Source organism: Andrena cerasifolii, chromosome 15 (assembly GCF_050908995.1).
Source record: "Andrena cerasifolii isolate SP2316 chromosome 15, iyAndCera1_principal, whole genome shotgun sequence".
Classification (NCBI taxonomy): domain Eukaryota; kingdom Metazoa; phylum Arthropoda; class Insecta; order Hymenoptera; family Andrenidae; genus Andrena; species Andrena cerasifolii.
In genome coordinates this window covers 7391726-7410634 of record NC_135132.1, presented here as the reverse complement: position 1 = coordinate 7410634, position 18909 = coordinate 7391726, and the positions used below count along the sequence as shown (strand labels likewise).

Genomic DNA, 18909 nt, shown 5'->3' with positions numbered 1-18909 from the left:
ACCCGGACGGATGTTACTCGAATGTCTACGTCGAGAATGGTTAGGGTCTAGCAAAGCAGGCGCGTCTACAGGGGTGAGCAGGGAGCCGTGTGGATGCATGCATTAGAACGAAAACAGATAACCAGTCGAATGGTACACCCGCAGCTGGCCTTGCAGCCACCCGTGTGGGATCGCCCTCCGCTGCAGTACCCATCGAGCGAAATTGGCTCAAAATTAAACGGTAACGAGTGGACTAGGCAATGTGTCTTGAGAATCGAGTACGTTCCATGGTGGGTGGGTGGGCGGGGCGGGGTGTCGGAGGATGAAGTTAACTGTCTCTTCGACAAGTATGGATCGCCTCTCGACGCGCAATCGGAGTCAGCCTGCTGCGGAGCCAGCAACCATTTCGACCGACTCGATACCATGGTCCAAGGGGCACGGTTTGATCGTCGTGGTCGCCCCCGGCTCGCTGGGGGACAATCGGGTTAACGTGTCACGGGGCACCGAGTTTCTTTTCACTTGCGAGAACGGGGCTGCGCATTTTGCGGGGAGCGGTCCAAGTGAATCTATGCATGTGTGTCTGGTTCTGCTGGGCGTCGTGGACGTGGCAACGATCGGGTAGAGAGGGGCATCGGGGGCCTCCGGTCGTGATGGATCCCGCGGACGAATGTGCGCGGGCCGGCGCATGTTTGTCCGTGAACAGCCCAGGGGCAATGGTTTCGTTAAACCGCCGCGCGTCCGCTTCGCAAATATATTCGCCAGTGGTTGCGGCGCGCAGATGCGTCGTTCCCGTGGCGTCTTATCGGCGCGATGATCAACGAGCAAGTAGAATGGAGACGAGAGAGAGGAAACGTACGGAAAGAAATAGTAAGCGCAAAGAGAAAGACAGTAATAGTACGGACTCTAAAGAAATATACATGTAAATATATATGTACGACGTGTGATTGTAAGGAGGAGAAGAGACATACATATATATGTGCATATACATATATATATATATATAAATATAAAGGTATATATATATAGAAATACGTATATATATATATACATATATGTATATATATATATATAGATATATATAGATAGATACGCATACAGAAAAGTATCTACGTGTATGTTTCTGCACACTAACCTGAGACAGAGGGAGTAGTTTTTATGTACTACGACTGACCTGTAGCAGAGAGCCATCAGAGCAAATACTACGAAAACACCCCCTACCACCGACATGAGCACACCAACTAAAAATACAGTGTTAGAGCCGTGGTAGTTCTCTGTGACGATCGGGCGCGATAAAGTATTGAGTTTCGAGTTACATCGTTACACGTTGCAGTCATCGTCGTCGTTGTTGTTGTGGTGTTGTGGTAGTTGTTGTTTTTTTTATTTATTATTATTATTATTAATATATTGTCGTAACGGTTTATCAGTGATCGTCGGTATCATTATATCATCATCGTCGCCCATCATCATCGTCGTCGTCGTCGTCGGTCGTCATCATCGTCATCGACACGCACGGTATCGTGATGTAGTACCATTGTTTTTACGCACGGTGTGCGGTTACACGGCCGAGTTTTAGGTTTTCGGTATCCGAGCGTCCCACAGCATGCAGACAGACAGAGATGCCAGTGACAGACAGAAACAGACAAGAAACAGAGAAGCCAGTATCAGCACATATACATATATCATACATAGGACGGTATATATCGTCTCTAGGTAGCCGGCCATCGATCGTATCAGCGGGGCGCCGTCGGCCGATTCCCGCCGATACGATGCGCCCGGGCCGTTCCTCGTTCTTTATAACAGTTCGCCTCTTTGTCAGAGCTTCGATCGATTAGTTAGAGACGAGTCGGATCGTCGGTATGTATCCGTCGTGTCTCGCGACCGCCGCCGCAACTCGAGCGACCATGGATTGTCTGTCAGCTCCGTCGAGTTGGACGGGGCCGAACGTCTGGCTGGCATCGGCGGAGACACGGCTCACAGATCTACTCGCGACCAAACTGACTCGCCGAGAGGCGCGACGGTCGGGCTCTAATATCATCGGCGATTCTTACAAGTCCTCGGTTCATGCTTTTATAGGGCATACAAGCAGCTGGCACATTGGCGTTACGTTCACGGTGGATCGTGTGTTAGATATCGCACTCGAAGGGACAACCTTGTATGTATGTACGCACAGTGCTGGGCAAATGTGTTCAGGAAAGCTGTTTCCACGGTTCGCTTACTATTACCGTGACCGATACTTTTATCGTTTAGTATTTCGAAATATCTGTTTCGCGTCAAAATTGGTTAAATCTGTTAATGCAACTTCTTTAACATCCGAGCCTCTATAAACCTATTCGATTACCGTAAGTGAGGGTGACTTTGTGGCTAATAGGGTTACTTATTTCCCTCCTCAATGCGGGGTGACATTGTGACAACCTCAAATTTTATTTCTAATTTGCTCTAATTTTATTTCTCAATTTATTTTTCTCACCTCCGATTTTCACAAAGTCACCCCAGCTTACGATAATTTAATGTTAATATATTGAATCGTTTAAATATCTTGAGGAGAATCATTCCTTCGAATACACATGTCCAGGTACTGTATATATGTATGTACATGTTGTTCATTTCTCGTGATCGTTTCAGACGCGTTTGGAAGTTGCGTCCCTTTGCGTGCGACAACCGTTGAAATGTAGTAGATCTGCCTCCCGTGCTGCACATACGCGTGATCGCGTATATGCGAGCGCGAGAATGTTCAGAGCATACCATCGGAGAAACAGTAGGTATATAGTATACAGTATATAGTATAGTATAGTATAGTATATATATATGTATATATGAGACGTACGCATATTCGTCACGTGTGTGTATATATACGTATACGTATAGATATAGATATATAAATGAACATCGAGTAAATAGGCTAAGATGAATGAATATCATGAGAGCATTGACGGCCGCGTGCGATGCCTCATCATCCAGCTAGCCACGAATTACAAGATTGACAACGACAGGCGTCTGGCTCGAACCCACACAGCGGGCTCTCACTTTCCAAGTACTTTGATTTTTGCTACTGTACCTGTAGCAAACGGCCATTAGTGCAAAGCTAATGAAGACTCCTTTGACCACACCCACCAGGATTAATACCATCATCCCGGTACTAAGGGTGTTGTTTGTTGCTTCTGAAACGACCAATTCACTTTGTATCCTACGCGTGTCAGGCGAGTCGACAGCGGGTGCTTCGATCACGCGTATCACTCACGGATCCACTCCCATTGTAACCCTCTCGAACCACAACGACCTAGAGGCGGATTTGTACGTGAGGTACGTGGGCTGCAAATTTTGAGCGAAAGAAATTGTAAATTGGACTTTGAAAGCAATTCACTTTTTTTCATCGTCCAAAAAATTAGTTTACGGAGATTCACGGAAAAAGATTTCTCGGGCGACGGGACTCGAACCCACGATCCTCAAAAGCGTACTGGCCAGTCGCCTAACCAACTCCACCAACGTTGATCCTCAGAGCTAGCCTATTTCGGGCTCACTCTTAAAGAAGTTGCCATATTGAATTAATTTTAAAATCGTCTCAACTCTTTCGAAATAAAATATTTGACGATGCTTTACGAAGAGGGCAGCAGACGCTTGAATCCTCCAAATCCGCCTCCGACGATTCATGGTACAAATAGTATTATACATATAGCATTGCGCACAGTGAAAACCGTTACTTTGGACGAGGATCCGTTACCCGTAAACATCCCCTGAAGGGATCGCCCCTGAAACGCAGCGGGGCCAGCATCACGTGGAGTGGACACCTTTCGATCGATCGATCTACCGATCCACATGATCTTGGCGAGGAAATGAGATTCTACGATGAGTGGTGTGTACGCGTGTTGGGAGCGAAATGGATTACACGCGTTATCGGGGGTAGGAGGCAACGATCCCGCCATCGTAATCCATTCTACTCGGAAATAGTGTCGAGGCGAGACAGAGTTCTCCGGATGAAGGCTCGTCGCAGTCTTACCTTAATCAGGCGTTGCCTGATAAGGACCGCCATGAGAGACATGGCGGCGGGAGCCACTGCGAAGCGTTCACCTGTAACATTCGATCGTTCTTTTCTCTCGAGGGGAGTCGCGGTATATAGGTGGTCGTGAGTCGAAAGTGAAAGAGTGTAAACGAGTGAGCTTATCGGCCCGTACTATATGTACATGTACATGTCTGTCTATATATATATATGCATGTATACATATATATATACAGGGAACGCATGGAATTTTATGTGCACAGCTGATGGTATGACCCCAAATAATCAGGCGGCTAACGGGCATCCCGACCCACAAAAAGGGACGAGTCTTTGTCTTATCGTGAATCGAACACACCTAGACGATCGAAAAATGTCTGCCTTTTGAGATCACGGGCTACGGTAGAGTTCTCCCTTAGACTGTTGCTTCAGAATAATAATCGGTCGATCCTTCGCACCGAGAACGGGATTAACATTGAGATCGTCTACGGTACCCCAGTGATCTGTATTCTTCTACTCGTATCGTTTATCGAAGAATTATCTTATTCTACTGTTATCCATCGAGCGGGCAAGAAATTGAAACGGTCGTCGGCACGAGCCCGTATAATTTAAATGTTCCATTATTTCGTCGAGCATCGGGCGTGGCTCGGACAGCTTGAATTTCTCGGCTCTATCGAGGCTACTCTAAGTCGACCGTGTCCCAAACTAGATCTGCGAATCACAACTTACCGTAGGGGGTCTCTTTCTTGATCATTTTAAGATCTGTACTTTTATTACCGGGTGATTCGGTAGTGAGAGTCATCGGTGGGTGCGTCGGGATATCTTGCACTATGGAGCAATCCGTTCCGCTCCATCCGTCATCGCAGTAGCACTTGTTTGTGTTCGTGCAAACCTGCGAAGTTCCCTGGTATTGTACTAGTTCGCTCACGCTACTCCCCCTCGACGGATCAAAGGTTCACGCTTACCCCGTTTCCCGAGCATTCGTTGTTGTCGTGATTGCTTGGGCACTTCCCATTGTCTATGAACGGGAACCGGCTGGTGCAAGTTTGGTTCACGCAAATCTGAAACGTAGAAAGTCACGCAGCGTGTACACCAGCGCCGTTCCTCCGCGGCCGGATCCCCAAAGCCACGCGGATTGAAAGCAAACAACCCTGTTTGCCTACAATGGCGGCTCCCGGGGGCCGAGGGCTTTGCATAATCCGGTTTATAGCGCAGCCATTAACGTAACACCGAAAACTGTCCGTCGTTGAGCGCGCCGCCTCGTTTAACACGCTGCCGGACGTACGCGCGGAGATCCGAGTCTCGGGAACGGATTAGGGAACTCACCAAATTATCTCCGCAGGATGTTCCGTCGTGAACCAATCCCATCCCTGGTTTCTCGGAGCCTTCCACTTTTCCAGTCGTCGACCTTGGCGAGTAAGCAGAACCAACGGTTACCCCGTGCCATGAAAGAGGGCGCAGTGCGATTAATGGGACTTCGAGCAGTTGCGTACTCACTTGCACTCGTACTCCGCGCGCTTGATGGAGATTATGGTCCTGGAGTGATCCATGCCGGGTATCACTGGCTGCTTGCTGCCTTGCTGGCACTGCAGCGAGCCGCAGCGGACATTTCTGCGCGAGCGAAACGAACGGGGGTTGAGTGGGTTGTAGGGGGAGGTAGATTGAGCAGGGAGGGTCCACTTACTCGAACTCGCACTTGACGTAGTGGCCGGAGGTGTCAGTGCCGCAGTGTCCGTTCAGGGCGCCCTTGGAGTTGAACTGCTCGAAGCACTGCTTGTCCGCGACGACGCCACCATAACCCCAGATCTTCTCGCACTGGAGGTCCAGAACCGGGCAGTCGCCGTTGTAACAGTACCCGGCGTTGTCGGCGCAGGGATAGCCATTCTTCTTGTGAACGTCCGGCGGGCACTGGCCCGCGCTCCCGGAGCAGACCTCCTGCAGGTCGCACTCGTTGGTCGCCTCCCGGCAAACCACGTTGCGCGGCTGGAACTGTAATCGCTCCGTTGCACAGTGGTCTGGAGGGTGGCCAAAATTCAATTTCTCAACTTCCACTTTACAATCTAATTTTTTGTATGAATTGACAACCCTCCAGTGCTTCTAAATCCGCATACCTTTCCTTTTTCAGATGATTCTTTCATTAGATATAATATTACGAAGACAAAATCATGAAATTTTATGTGAATCTAATTGTTTTAATTACTCATTATAAAACATTAAAATACGTGTTTGTATTATACAGTTATTAAAGGGTGCAATGTTTATACCAATTGAAACTTTGAGAAGACTTATAAAAAAATGATTAAGAGTGATTAACGCCGGACATTTCTTACATGAAAGCTTACACAATTGCTAACAAGAGCACGCAAATTTCAAGTGCAGTCTCCTGCAGTCTTCAATTTTATGCAGACTTTTAGAAATGACGCTCGAGGTATTTGGGCGTCTTAGACGCGTGTAGCTGCATACCCACTTGAGTAGCGATTTGGAAGAAGCGGACATTGTCAGATGTTTTCATTGAATATATATATATAGATAGAAAATGAATTTGCATTGGAAAAAAACCGATATAAAGGTGTTTTCAATTTTGGCTATAAATTTGAATCTGCCATCTTGAATTTTGTATTTTTAGTGTCAGATTCGTTATCAGTGACCTCAAAAACCCTTGATCACCAAGTTTGAGAAAAATTAGAATTTTGGCCGCTAAAAGTAGGTATCCAGACCACTGTGCGTTAGCCCAACCATCTCGATCCTCGTCAATGATCGCCGACATTATCTAGCGACCCTTCACCTTGCAATTGCTGCAGCATGGCCCCGTCGCGCACTGCGCCTCGCTGTACAGTTTGCACGTGATGGGGTCGCAGCAAGGATCGTGCTTCGGGCATTCGTCGATTGAGCCGCAGTCGCACTCCTCCCCTTCGTCTATTACCTTGTCCCCGCATGATTTCCTCGGGTCCACCTGTCGCCGAGGGAAGAAGCGCAAGGCCCGTTTACAATTTCCCGTTCACGTTTACGTGTCTGTGCTCACCTGGTTCGGCTTGTTGTGAAGGCAGAAGCCGTTGCCGTGTTGCAACAGCTCTATGTAGTCCGCCTGGCTACATTCGGAGAACTTATACGGCTGAACGTCCTCCAAGCCGACGATCGACTGCATCATGATGCACCCGTGCCAGTCGCGGCAGACGCACTCGCTCCCTGGAAGAAAGCAGCGGCGATTATGGCGTGGCGGGCGTGGTTTCCTCTACGGCAGAGGTGCGCAAACAGCCGCTGGGAGCCGGAGACCTCTTTGCGGTTCTGGGCGCCGGGTCGGATCCGAGCGTGGAGCTGTTGCGTTGCTAGCCACAGTGCTCGATTCTGACTCGGGTCCCAGAACCTAAGGAGGTCTTCGGCTCCCGACCACAACAGGCTTGCTCTGCGGTAAGTTTCGCAGATATACGGTGTGGGGACTGACTTCCGTCGTCGTGGCTCATTCCGATGTTATGGCCGATCATATGGGCCATGGTGCCGGCTAGGAGATGGAGCTCGTAAGTGTTGAAGTCGACGCTGATCCCTACGGACTTCTGCTGGCAGATGGTCGACGGCTCGGCGATCCCCCATTCGCCGCCCGCGAACGTTTCCCCCCTGAAAAAGAGGACGATCCTTGTCGCGTTATCTAGATGCTACGATTAGGTAAGCGGCTCGAAACGGTATCGCGGCGGCTGGCGTCGTTCTACTCACGTGAGCAATTGGGTGGTGTCGGGGGCAGTGCGCAATATATTTCGCATCGCGTAATGGTTCAAGTTGGCCAAAGCGCGATTGATGTCCATGCTTTTGTCGATGTCCGCCTGGTTCTTGACCTGCCAGGTTTCGATGTATACGACGGAGATTCTAGTGTTTAACGTACGGAAGTACTGCAAGGCGGAAAGGGCGCAATTAAGCGAAGGAATTAATTAAGAGCGGGCTAGGCGCCGTTCAAAGGAGCATCCCGAGGAGCGGTTCTCCCACTCACCAAATCCGCGATATTTGCGACTTGGATGGCATCGTGAACAACCTCCGCCCTGGTGCTACCGTTCCTCTTGTCGAACTGCCACGGGTACGGGGCAAAAAGAAACGTTTCCGTTCAGTTATTTATGCGCACGAGGATCGTTAGACTGGATCGCATCGACCAATTTTACGCCCCCCACGGCACGACGTTCGATAACAATCGCGGCTTGAATTACACCCTCGAACGAGCTCAGAGGGAGTCCCTTGAAAGGTCGTCGTCGCGTTTCCTTCTAACGGTTATGTCGACGACTTCTACCCCCTTTCGGAACTCTCTCATCCTCGTCGGCCGTCGAGGATCGCGCGAGAGAAATAGAGGGCTGTTATTGTTACATTACTATTATTATCATTGTAATACTATACCATAGCCTTGTCGATAATGATGGCAATTTCGATGTATTTGGTCGACAGACGGACGTCCCTCTTGTATCGATCGGAAATGGTCTCTGATAGCCCGAGAACATGCTTCTGCCGGTGACTCTTTCCATGCCACTCAAGATTCCCCGTGTTAGCGCAGCCTCTGTTAGCCTTTGTTCGAGCCTCAAATATAACGTGAGGATGTTGCTGCTAAAAGAGAGGTCTGCATATAGTTTATCTCCACCCTGCGCCGCCCTGCGCCGTGCGCCTCTCTAACGCGGCATCTTTCTCCCAACCTTTTCTCAACTCCCCCTCGGGTGAACCCATTACCCCGTCCCTGCGAAGATTTCAAGGAACCAGCGAGCATTCCCGGGAACGAACGATTATCGGTTTTCCGATCGGTAGCGGCTGAGTCGTAAAGCCCAGCTTCGTAAAATTTCATAGCCCCAGGTTGGCGGGAAAATAACGAACCCCCCTCCGTTGTGACTTTGCCGCGATACCCTTCCCGAGACGCGTATCTTTTCCCGCTCTGTTTCCGTCACGATCTCGCGTCGAGATGTCTCCGTGAATAGTAACGAAGCTCATGCATATAAGAGCAACACCTGCACTCGAGTGGCAGCTCCGCTCCCCTTCGTCCAGTCGCTCTGATGTCGCGAAGGAGTTCGGTTATTCAGCGGCCGAGCCGGGGGCTTAGGCGATCGCGGGGAACACCGGCGCTCCTGGAGTACCGAGCGAGAACGGTAGCTGGAGGACTTAGCACGCCACCTAGCGATCGCTCGGTTTACTAGTTCCCGATAAGACTCGATGACGGTTTAACTGGATCCTCCCGTTTCGCGTCGGATCGAGCGTCCGACGAGTTTGTACCGGAGGAATATCCTCTCGAAGGTGTTGGAAATTGGTAGATCCCCCGCGATGCTTTACCATGTACAGAGGCAATTCAAAATCCGGGGCTGACTATTAGTTTGGAGGTTAGAGGTTAGAGTGTAGTGTGCGGGGATTTGGGAGGCTATTAGGGCGGCCCTGCAATAGTTAAACTGACCGACATATCGCCGCCATAAAACGGATGAATGACGAAGGTCTCGTTGCCTAAGTGAATGACGCCGCTGAGACCGTTACACGTGTGAAAAGCAGCGCTGGCCCCTGGGTAATCCTTGATGGTGCCGTGATAGTAGCAGTGCTCTATCTCCTGCGAACATTCCGTGGCGAGACTCTCGGTAAAAGAGCGCGCGATATATCGAGGGATCTCGATGTCGTCGTTACCTGTTTAGCTGACTGCTCCGCGCCGCCGACTAAAAGGTCTTTTTGTATAAAATTCGGAGCTAAAAGTTGCCTGCAACACACAACGTTCGCCTGCGTCACGAAATTGGGGATGCTGGATCGCACGCGCTCGACTTTCGCGCGCGAACAGTCTCCGCGTGCAAACTCCTCTGCGCCACACTCGAGTCACTTACGTGTTTAATTCCAAGTCTAGGCGGAATCTGTGACTAAAGGCCCTGATCAGAAGGGACGTCCGGTGATAGTGCCTCCCCGTCTGCAAAACGAAGAAAACAGGAATCGATGAGTGGCCCGCTCGGGCGAAACTTGCCTCGTTAGAATCGCCGCGGCACAAACTTTCCGCGTTCCACACTTACTCTCATTCTGCTTCTAGGATTTTGATATCCACCCTCTGCGTATCCTCTTTGAGGAAACTGAAAAAAACGTGACAAAGTTTCCGGATTAATGCCCCGCACGTCCGCGTCGGGTCGCGGGTGATCCTTCTTTGCACGCGTCGAAACTCGATCGCGGGTAAACTACGTGTACTACCAGGCCATTACCTACTCGTCCGACCACTCATCGAGATCGATGCCGATTACCTTGGACATGTTGGCTTCTCTTGTGGATATCCCCATTTTCTCGTGATGCCGCAACTGTACCGGATAGATGATCTGATAGTAATGAGCCCCTATGTTTCGTACTAGCTCTTGGTTCTGTCGATACTCTCGCAGTAGTCGTTCGACTTCACCTGAAATCAATTTCCCCGCTCAGTTGAACGCGCCTCCATAGCCTCGGCTGATTAACTCGAGGAGCAGTGAGCGTAGATCGCAAAAGCATAACATTTGGGCTGTGTAAGCGAAAAATAGCAGCCTCGGGCAATGGGACTCGAACCCAAGATTTGCGGGTCCTCCGTGTACTGCCCAGCCGCATTACCAATAATAACCCAAACTAACGGGGCGCCATCTAAATGTGCCAATCGCACCATAGACCGTTTCGGCGCGACTCCAACGGAGAATAGAGACAAATGCGATAGGTGTCGCCGCTACTGTAATTGACACGGTCCCGCGGAAGGGGCGAGCCTTCTTTGCGTCTTTTTTCCTTGGCGGTCGCGGTAAACTGTTGCTGGCAGGGCGGCGCGAGCTCCCAGCTACGATTCAGTCGAGATAATCAGTGAAGGGCCTCCTCGAAGCGTGTGTAGTGTCTAGTTTACCCCTCTTATCGACTGTCCGGGCTTCGCCCGATTTACCTCCGCGCCATTCAGAATGAAGTGCGCGGATAATTACTTGCCACGTTTCTTCACCCCCTCCCCCCATCCCGCTCTGCACGCCCGTCGACGCGGCGTCGCGTTCAGAGTCACGCGTAATGAATTATCACCGTCAGCCCCTCGATTCAAGGGCCGTACACGCTTCGAGCCGCTCCCGTGTATCCCTATCGCTCGACTCTGCAAGCGTGAATCTTCTGCTTCAGCCACGGACTCCCGCGCAGTGACTTTGTTGCTTGCGAGAAAAAAGTTTAATCCGCCGATGCGCGACACCTGTTGAGGAAATATGTGTCGCGTTTGGCCGAGACGTTAGTCGCGAAATGGACGTCGTTTAGGCGGGGCCCGCGTTAGCTGGCGGTAGCGTCTATGCTAATCCGCCAGGGGGACCCGTTGCGCCGCGTAATGTCCCGACGCACGGCGATACAATTCAATTAAACTTATTAAATGAATATGGATAGGGGCCCGCCGTCGTTCCCCAGCGCTGAAAAGCACCGCACGCTTTCCAAGGGCCTGGAATCTCGTAGTTCCGACGCGGATAAATAAATAACCGTGCAAGCCCGGTGGAAAAGACGCGGCGCGAGTTTCTCGCGCGTGCTACCATCGATCCAAGAACAGGGAGTGTAACTTCATCCGGGCGTTCTGCGCGGCCCTGGGGTAACAATGCAAAGACGTAAAAGTTCGCTGCCTGGGAGCGTTGGTGCGCGAAATTTCCGCGATTCGGCTCGCGCTGTAAAGTTCGATTAAGAGGGTTACGGAGGCAAGAGTCGGGGTGCTTTTACCTTCTGCTTTCCCTACCAGGTGAAATTAGTATTTACTGGCTGGGAGCAGGGCCAAGCTAGACTTCACAAGCCACGAACACGTAGGATGAGATGGTGAATGCGCGCGGTGTACATAGCGACTGAGGGAAGACCCACTCAAGTGGTGTGCGATGGATACCATTGAGGCTACGAGCCGCCAAATATGTCCTTCACTATTTGTTACGCGGCTGTATTTATTTGATTACACGTGCTTTCTTTCTAGACTCGTCACCGAAATGCTCGAGCGCCCGCTGCACAGTGGTCCGAATCGCCGAAAACTTGATAAAAGATCCTTACGTTCACATTTCACCCTTTGTCATTATGAAGATGGTCATTCCAGGGGTTTTTGGGGTCGCAGAATCTGATTCCGAGGTCAAAATTTTTATTAGATTAAAACTAAGCCCTGTAAAGGGGAGTAAATGTCGATAAAATAATGTTATGTTTTGTTTAACAGTACTGTCTGATTTGATGACGTTATTTGAAGTTAATTACGGCATCAAGATTAGAAAAATTAACAGAGATAGCGTTTTTATGAGAGAAAAAGGTATTGTTTGTATAAAATCACACTTGAGATATTGAAAATGTTTTTATTTATACAAAACATAACACTATTTTATGGCCATTTCCTCCCCCCTACAGGGCTTAGTTTTAATCTAATAAAAATTTTGACCTCGGAATCAGATTCTGCGACCCCAAAAACCCCCGGAATGACCATCTTCATAATGATAAAGGGTGAAATGTGAACGTAAGAATTTTTTATCACGTTTTCGGCGATTCGGACCAGTGTGCGTTGCGTTTACGAGCTCGCTATACCTCAGGCAGGCACTGTAGCCGGACTTCGGCTAGCGCAACCGGCCCCTCGGCTGGCCGAGCGGTGGATCGTCGCGAGTCCCGATTAATTTCTCACGGTCGCGACGAGTTATTACGCTCCTCGACGGACAATCGCGGGCGGATTTACTTTTCCGCCCGACTGTGCGCGGTCGGTCGGCTACACGTGTAATTAAATAGGAGCATGAATATTAATTCCAGCCGGGGCGAACCCGGCGACGGCGCTTTAGCACCGTCGTTTGCAATTCAAATTTTTTCCCAAACAGCGGGGCGAAAAGAAGATCGGCTGCGGAGCCTCTCGGTTAAGAGATCTCGGTACGCCGCGGCCCGCTCACCCTGGGCTCGTTTTATGCCCGGACGCGTTGTCCTCTCGTCTAAAATTTAACCCAATTTAAGTTTCGCGTTTCCAGCCAATCACCGCTGTTGACTTAACAATAAACCATTCTCCGCGTTCGACGAGCGGTGGGAGGGCAGGGGCTAGATGTGTAACCGCAGATCGAGTTTCCGAGAGGGTAGTGCTGCAATGCGGTCTCCCCCCGTTGTCTTCCTTTGCGTACATTTCGTCGCGTTTGCTAGCGGATCCTTGGAGAGCGAGCCTCGATGATGGTCCCCCTGTCAACTACTCCACTCCCTTCCGACAAATTGATTCCCCAGTTTTCGAAATCACTCGCCTCGTCGGGAGGATGCGGCAAGTCGAGGCGTATTTTTGCGGCCAGAGAATGGAGGCGGACTTTGTTTAAGGGCAGAGCGAAGGGAGAGAGGGTGGCGTTCCCTTTCGCGCGATAACATTGATTCGAGTATCCCGCGGAAGGTATGCAGGCTGCGATTAGCATCTCTCCGTCGCGGCTGGGAGACACGATGAATTTTCACCGTAGCCGAGGCAAGCGGGCCGCGCTTCAAAGGGAGCGGACCGACTTTGACGACAAGTTCGCACGCATTGTGTATTTGCGCGATCGTTTCTCGCAACTTCGCGTGCGCCCGCTCTTTGTCCCAGCCTCAAAGGGCCTGGAAGATACGCGCTTCGCCCGGCAATTAGGGGCAAGACTTTGCAGCGCGAGGCTTTCGGAGGAACGGCTGGCTGGCTGGCTTGCAATCGAGTGGCTGGAGCTCGTGGCTTTTGAAAAGTAACCGGGTGCCCGCGACAACCGGGACCGTTGATTAAGCTCCCAGTTAACCAGCGGGATCTGCCCGTGCCCGGATTCGACACTTACCAGCAGGAGTCTCCTCGTTCCAAAAGGAGTCATCTAAAGTGTAGTCGGCTTCTGTAATCAGACGAATGGAAACAGGGGATTAGCATAGTCGGTACTAGGCCAGCAGCTAGCGCAAGTGGGGAGGCGTGCACGCGTTTTTAGCGAGGGGTCGGGTGTTGAATTTCCTCGTGGAAAATTCTCGGAGCTCGCGACGGGAATTCCTACGGGAGCCGCCGTTCTGCAGCGAAGCCAACTTCTGTCCCGGAGGAATTTTCCACGTGTTACCCGGGGGACGGAATCTTCCACGCGGGGGGAAGTTTCGCGAAACTTTCGAGTCCGCGACGCTCCGAGAAGATTGCCAGAGACGTTTTAATCTTACGTAGCCGAAAAAATATTTTCGGGGTGATGGGATTCGAACCCACCATCTAGGGATTCCTGGTCAGTCGCGTTACTTTTTTTTCAGAGGTATGCGTTTATTCATACCAGGGGTTTGTTACAATGAGCATATAAAATTTTCCTTAACGCATAAAGGACTTACAGGATTAAGAAAACTTATGGACTAAAGACCTGTATAAAGGTGGTCAGTCGCGTTACCAATAGTGTTGGCTAGAACCGTGATTTGTGAATCACGAGTGATCCGATCACGTTCGTTCCCAATCACGGTGATTTTTCACAGTGATCCGTGATTTTCGTGATCGCTTCTGATTGGTGCAGGCAGAACAGTGATTCGCGATTTTCGTGATCGCTTCTGATTGGTGGAGAGCGTAACTGCTCTTTTGTGCTTCTTGCACGCGCCACATACCTAACCTCAATTTCTACTCTCTCTCGAAACATTCTCAAGTCCTCACTGTTCTTATAGAATCTCAGTTGTATATTTCGAATCAATGTAATCGTTCTTGATCTATTTAAATTAACGAATATTTCTTCACTTTAGTTAAAAAGTATAATGTATACACGAATACTTTAGTCAATCAAATCAGTGCGTGCATACATTGACTATTTATGAATGTATATTCTATATATTCGCCGAATTAGCACGCTTTGACTGCAAGTATTTTATAAAAAATAATTCAATCATGATCAAGTTAAAAAAATCACAATCACGGTAGTGATTGAAGTTAAATCACGACCGTGATCGTGATTCTGCGATCACTGTGATAAATCACTGTTAGTGATTTTGCACTACATCCCTAGTTACCAATTCCCCAGCGCCAACTTCCCAACGTTACTCATTCCCGAACTCTACACATACCGAAACCAACGCCACCTATGTGCCAATCGCACCATAGGCCGTTCCCAAACGCCGAGTGCCTACATTTATAAGCGAATACGGTTCGACCGCTGAGTTCAACAGTTTGCTAAGACGTTCGGCTCGTTCCGGAGTAAGAAGCGCTACTGCCTGGCCGCTGTATCGAAGAACTTGGCTAATCTTTAGCTCACGGATGGATACTGCACAGCGAAAGTCTGCCGCGCCGCGTAAACAAAGCCATCGAAATAAATCAAATATTCTCGCGATGCTGTACAGTCTTAGCGCGGAGTTCTTCCAATTCCCCGGGAGCTGTGTTGAAAGCCGCGCGAAAGGAAAAGATCCCCCTGAAAAGGAGGGCAATATCCTTGGCTAAGAGCATTCGCTGGATCGATCGAGATCCGAAAACACCCCCCGTCCCCGACCTAAATCTCGACAGGATTGCGGGGCGATGCTGAACGCGGCGTTTTCCAACTCGCCTCCCTCTTGCTTGTAAACCGTCACGTTCGCGTTCCGCTGCACCTACCAATCAGTGACCGTCACGGTTCGCCGAGTCTCTCCGTGTATAAACGCTTGCGTCCCCTTCCCCCCTGCCGCCCGTCGTCGCGTTTAGTACGTCGCGTCGGTCTGGTCCCCGGCAAGGCAGCTCGCAACTTGCGAGTTGCAACGTCTGCGAAAGCTCGCCGTCACGGTGTACCGACTCCGCAATAGATTCCCTGGCTCGTTCCTGCGCTCGGTAATGGACGATATTCCGGGCTCGCCTCCCTCGTCGATTCTCCCGGGGGAAAAGTCGCGGCGAGTACACATGTACCCGGTGGAAAAATATACACTGGGTGGTCGGGGGACACCTCGTTGAAGGGTTCCAGGTTTGTCGGGGCTCGCAAGGGGGACGAAGAAGTTTTCCCCCAAAGTTTCATTAAAGCCAGCGAAACTTTTTCATCTCCGTACAAACCGTCCGGGGGGGTTTCATAAAATTCATAAAATGGACGGTGGCGCGGATAAAAAGACTCGGTTTCCAGTGGCCTAGTTCCTCCTCCTCGGCGGTATACGAAAAATAAGCCCGCGGCGAGGAGGGTCTCGAATAGATGATAGTCAATGACGGTGTTTCTATAGGGGCCGGCTCAGCCCCGTGGCGCGAGGGCGAGTCGAGCGTAGGAATTCCGCCGGGGGTAATCGACACGCTGTAAATTACTTGTCTCTCCGGCCGCTGTCTTCTTTAATAACTAATCGCGTCGAGTTACCGACCGTTGCTCCCCGCAGTTCGAGCCGATCGCCAGCGATCCGCGCGACCTCTTTGAGCGCGCCACGCCGTTCCCCCCGGAATTCCTGCCGAATTGGAAAACCGCTGGGAGCGAAACGAGCTCGCGACATCCAGCCGAGCTGCGTGGCTGCGTGCTGCGTTCGTCCTCCAGGCAATCCCCGCCGATCGATCGATCGCGAGCGCGACCGGGAAATTCGCGAAGACGCTTAACGGGCCACGTAAACACAATGATTCCGCTTAAGCTACTACCGGCTGTCCCCGTGTCTCGCCTGCCGCTCGAACAACTCCGTCGCCGGCGCAAATTAAGTTTTAATCCTATCGGGCACGACAATCGGGAGTTAATGTAGACAAGGGGGAAGCCACCCGACCGCTGCAACTCACTCGGAACACCGTCGACGACACGTAAAAGCCGCTACGTGTAGCGTGTAGTTGTATAGAGCCGACTCGGCTGCACGGTCGCGCGGCCCCCGATTAAAAAGGTCGGTTTATACAGCCACCGAGTCCGTGCCGTGACGGGCCGGGACGAGTAGAACTGCGGACGAGTGTAGAGCGTGCTCCGGCCGGGGCTAGGACGAGTTCCGGACGGACCCAAGATGCAACCTGTCGTGGCGTATCCGCCTCAGCGTTGCCGGATTTCTGAGCTAATAATGTTCTGTCATTAGCTTCAGCTTGGTCAGAAGGGAAGATCCCGAGGTGTAACTATGACTTTTCAATGAACTTTTGCAGTCTGATAGGGCTTTACATACTGAAGGTACTGATACACTGGTCTTCACTGGTCGAAGATTTGTTCAGAACTGATCAGTCACTCGCTTTCGACCAGCTAAAACGGCGTAGGTAATAAAGTTAGGAAGCTACACCTCAGGACCTTCGCTTGTCAGATATGACTCTAGGTAAATCCGGGAGACGCGGACGGGCCGGAGAGTTACTCTATACGTAAAAATGCGTTAAACTGCAGACCAATTACTTCTCTAGAAGCCAAACAGTTGAATGAATAGCGTCATTTCGCTTCCTTCTGTGTTTTCCTGGATTTATAGGCTATAAAAGTTAAATTGAGGTTACATTTAACTTCTTTTCTCAACTAGCGATGTACCGAATTGTATCTAGAGACGCGGTAGCGTCGCGACGCCAAGTACATGAAGGACACCCTGTATATACGTCGACTGTCGCTACCGCTATCATTTACTCGTCGCACGGCTATTCCAACCTAACCAGAAACTTATTTCATTAATATCTCATCACGCCTGCAATATTTTCTAAATTTAAAGGCATTTTCTCATGTAAACCGCATGTAAGCTTTTGAATAAGACCAAATTCAATAAAATCGGTCTACGCATGACAGAGATATCGTAATATCGTCTCATGGATCAGTCAGAAACGGTGATTTTTCTTCTCATTCTGATTCTTCAAGCCAAATTTTCATCAACATAAACGTATACGCGTTACACGACACCTTCAGCCAAAACAAAGTATCACATGTCTCTATCGTCGATTCGTCGAATCACGGGACCATTCGGCAGGGATCGTCGTCAGTCATTGTACATACGTTGTATACACCATGTGCCAATCCATCATAACCTGTGCACTGTTAAATAAGGTAAGTTGTTCAAATTTGAAATGTCACGAGTTTTTACACTACATAGGAGACTGAATTATTGTCTCAATTAACAATGTAAGTCGACAAAATCGACTTGGAAGTTGTCCAGAGAAGGTTTGACAGAGAAGCATCTCCTTTCGCATAAATTTCTGGAAATTTGTGCCATGCATGTACAAAATATACATAGGAGACTGAATTATTGTCTCAATTAACAAGGTAAGTCGCCAAAATTGTTGTAATAAATTTCGTATGTTGAGTCGCAGACTTGAAATCTTCTTTCGCATCAGTTTCTGGAAATTTTTACCATGCATGTACAAAATAATATATTGTAACAAATTGCATTTAAATTGTCAGATATATTTTTATACCAGCAAACTATTTTGAATTTAGTTTTTATGGATCTAGTAGAAATGAGAGAGACGCACATACTTGGAAGTTGTCCGGAGAAGGTTCAACAGAGAAGCATCTCGTTTCGCGCAAGTTTCTGATAATTTGTCAAATCAGGTAAATCAACAAAATTTGTTAAAAGACATAGCATTAAGAATTATTAAGAAAATAGATGGTGGACTGCTTGCAATGTAGAGCAAGTCACATTAGTGAAGAAAGTACGCTGAAAATACATCTCCCTTGATGCTTTTCAATCTTTTGTGAAAGACATTCGTAATACTTTAATAAAGTCCACAGTAGTTGCTGCGCTATTCATTATTAAATCATTAATTTTTTACATTCTCATTAACAATATTTCAATTCATTCACCAATAAACATACTAAATTAATTTTATTCCAACACCAATAAATTGTGCGTTAAAAGTATTGGATCTCTTCGTTCATTTTCGCTGAATTATTACCATTAGTATTTAAATTTAATATATAAGTTCTACGTTACGTTGTATCCCCATAAAAAACTTCAAAAAAGGAAAAAAAATACACCAAGTACATGATAAAGTCGTGGACAGAAAAGAGTATCACAAAAAATAGAAGATAATAATAAACATAATATTAAAAATTATCTGAAGTCATTCCCTACTATGCAAATTATCTTTGTGAAAAGAAGTGAGATCCCCATAAAAAACTTAAAAAAAGTAATAAAATATTTATTCATATTAAAATATTTATTTGTATAAAAATATATCTGCTTAA

The 18909-nt window shown here is 49.0% G+C and overlaps 1 protein-coding gene across 12 annotated transcripts in view; it reads right to left on the bottom strand.

Moving 5' to 3' along the window:
* Window positions 1-18909, bottom strand: part of Mmd (disintegrin and metalloproteinase domain-containing protein mind-meld) — a 59655-nt gene that overhangs the window by 7824 nt on the left and 32922 nt on the right. For 7 of the 12 annotated variants that reach the window (XM_076828491.1, XM_076828499.1, XM_076828494.1 and 4 more), the window contains 18 exons: window positions 13690-13740; window positions 10192-10340; window positions 9970-10026; window positions 9790-9869; window positions 9599-9668; window positions 9378-9524; window positions 8345-8548; window positions 7950-8024; window positions 7679-7851; window positions 7413-7582; window positions 6993-7156; window positions 6756-6923; window positions 5655-5959; window positions 5468-5581; window positions 5297-5378; window positions 4936-5031; window positions 4700-4862; window positions 1112-1250 (listed from right to left, as the gene is read on the bottom strand). In XM_076828491.1, coding sequence (XP_076684606.1) covers window positions 1112-1250; window positions 4700-4862; window positions 4936-5031; window positions 5297-5378; window positions 5468-5581; window positions 5655-5959; window positions 6756-6923; window positions 6993-7156; window positions 7413-7582; window positions 7679-7851; window positions 7950-8024; window positions 8345-8548; window positions 9378-9524; window positions 9599-9668; window positions 9790-9869; window positions 9970-10026; window positions 10192-10340; window positions 13690-13740 — 2407 coding nt within the window. Of the gene's footprint in view, window positions 1-1111; window positions 1251-3034; window positions 3138-4699; window positions 4863-4935; window positions 5032-5296; window positions 5379-5467; window positions 5582-5654; window positions 5960-6755; window positions 6924-6992; window positions 7157-7412; window positions 7583-7678; window positions 7852-7949; window positions 8025-8344; window positions 8549-9377; window positions 9525-9598; window positions 9669-9789; window positions 9870-9969; window positions 10027-10191; window positions 10341-13689; window positions 13741-18909 lie in introns of all 12 variants that reach the window. The other 5 variants (XM_076828495.1, XM_076828496.1, XM_076828502.1 and 2 more) reach the window with 5 other exon arrangements.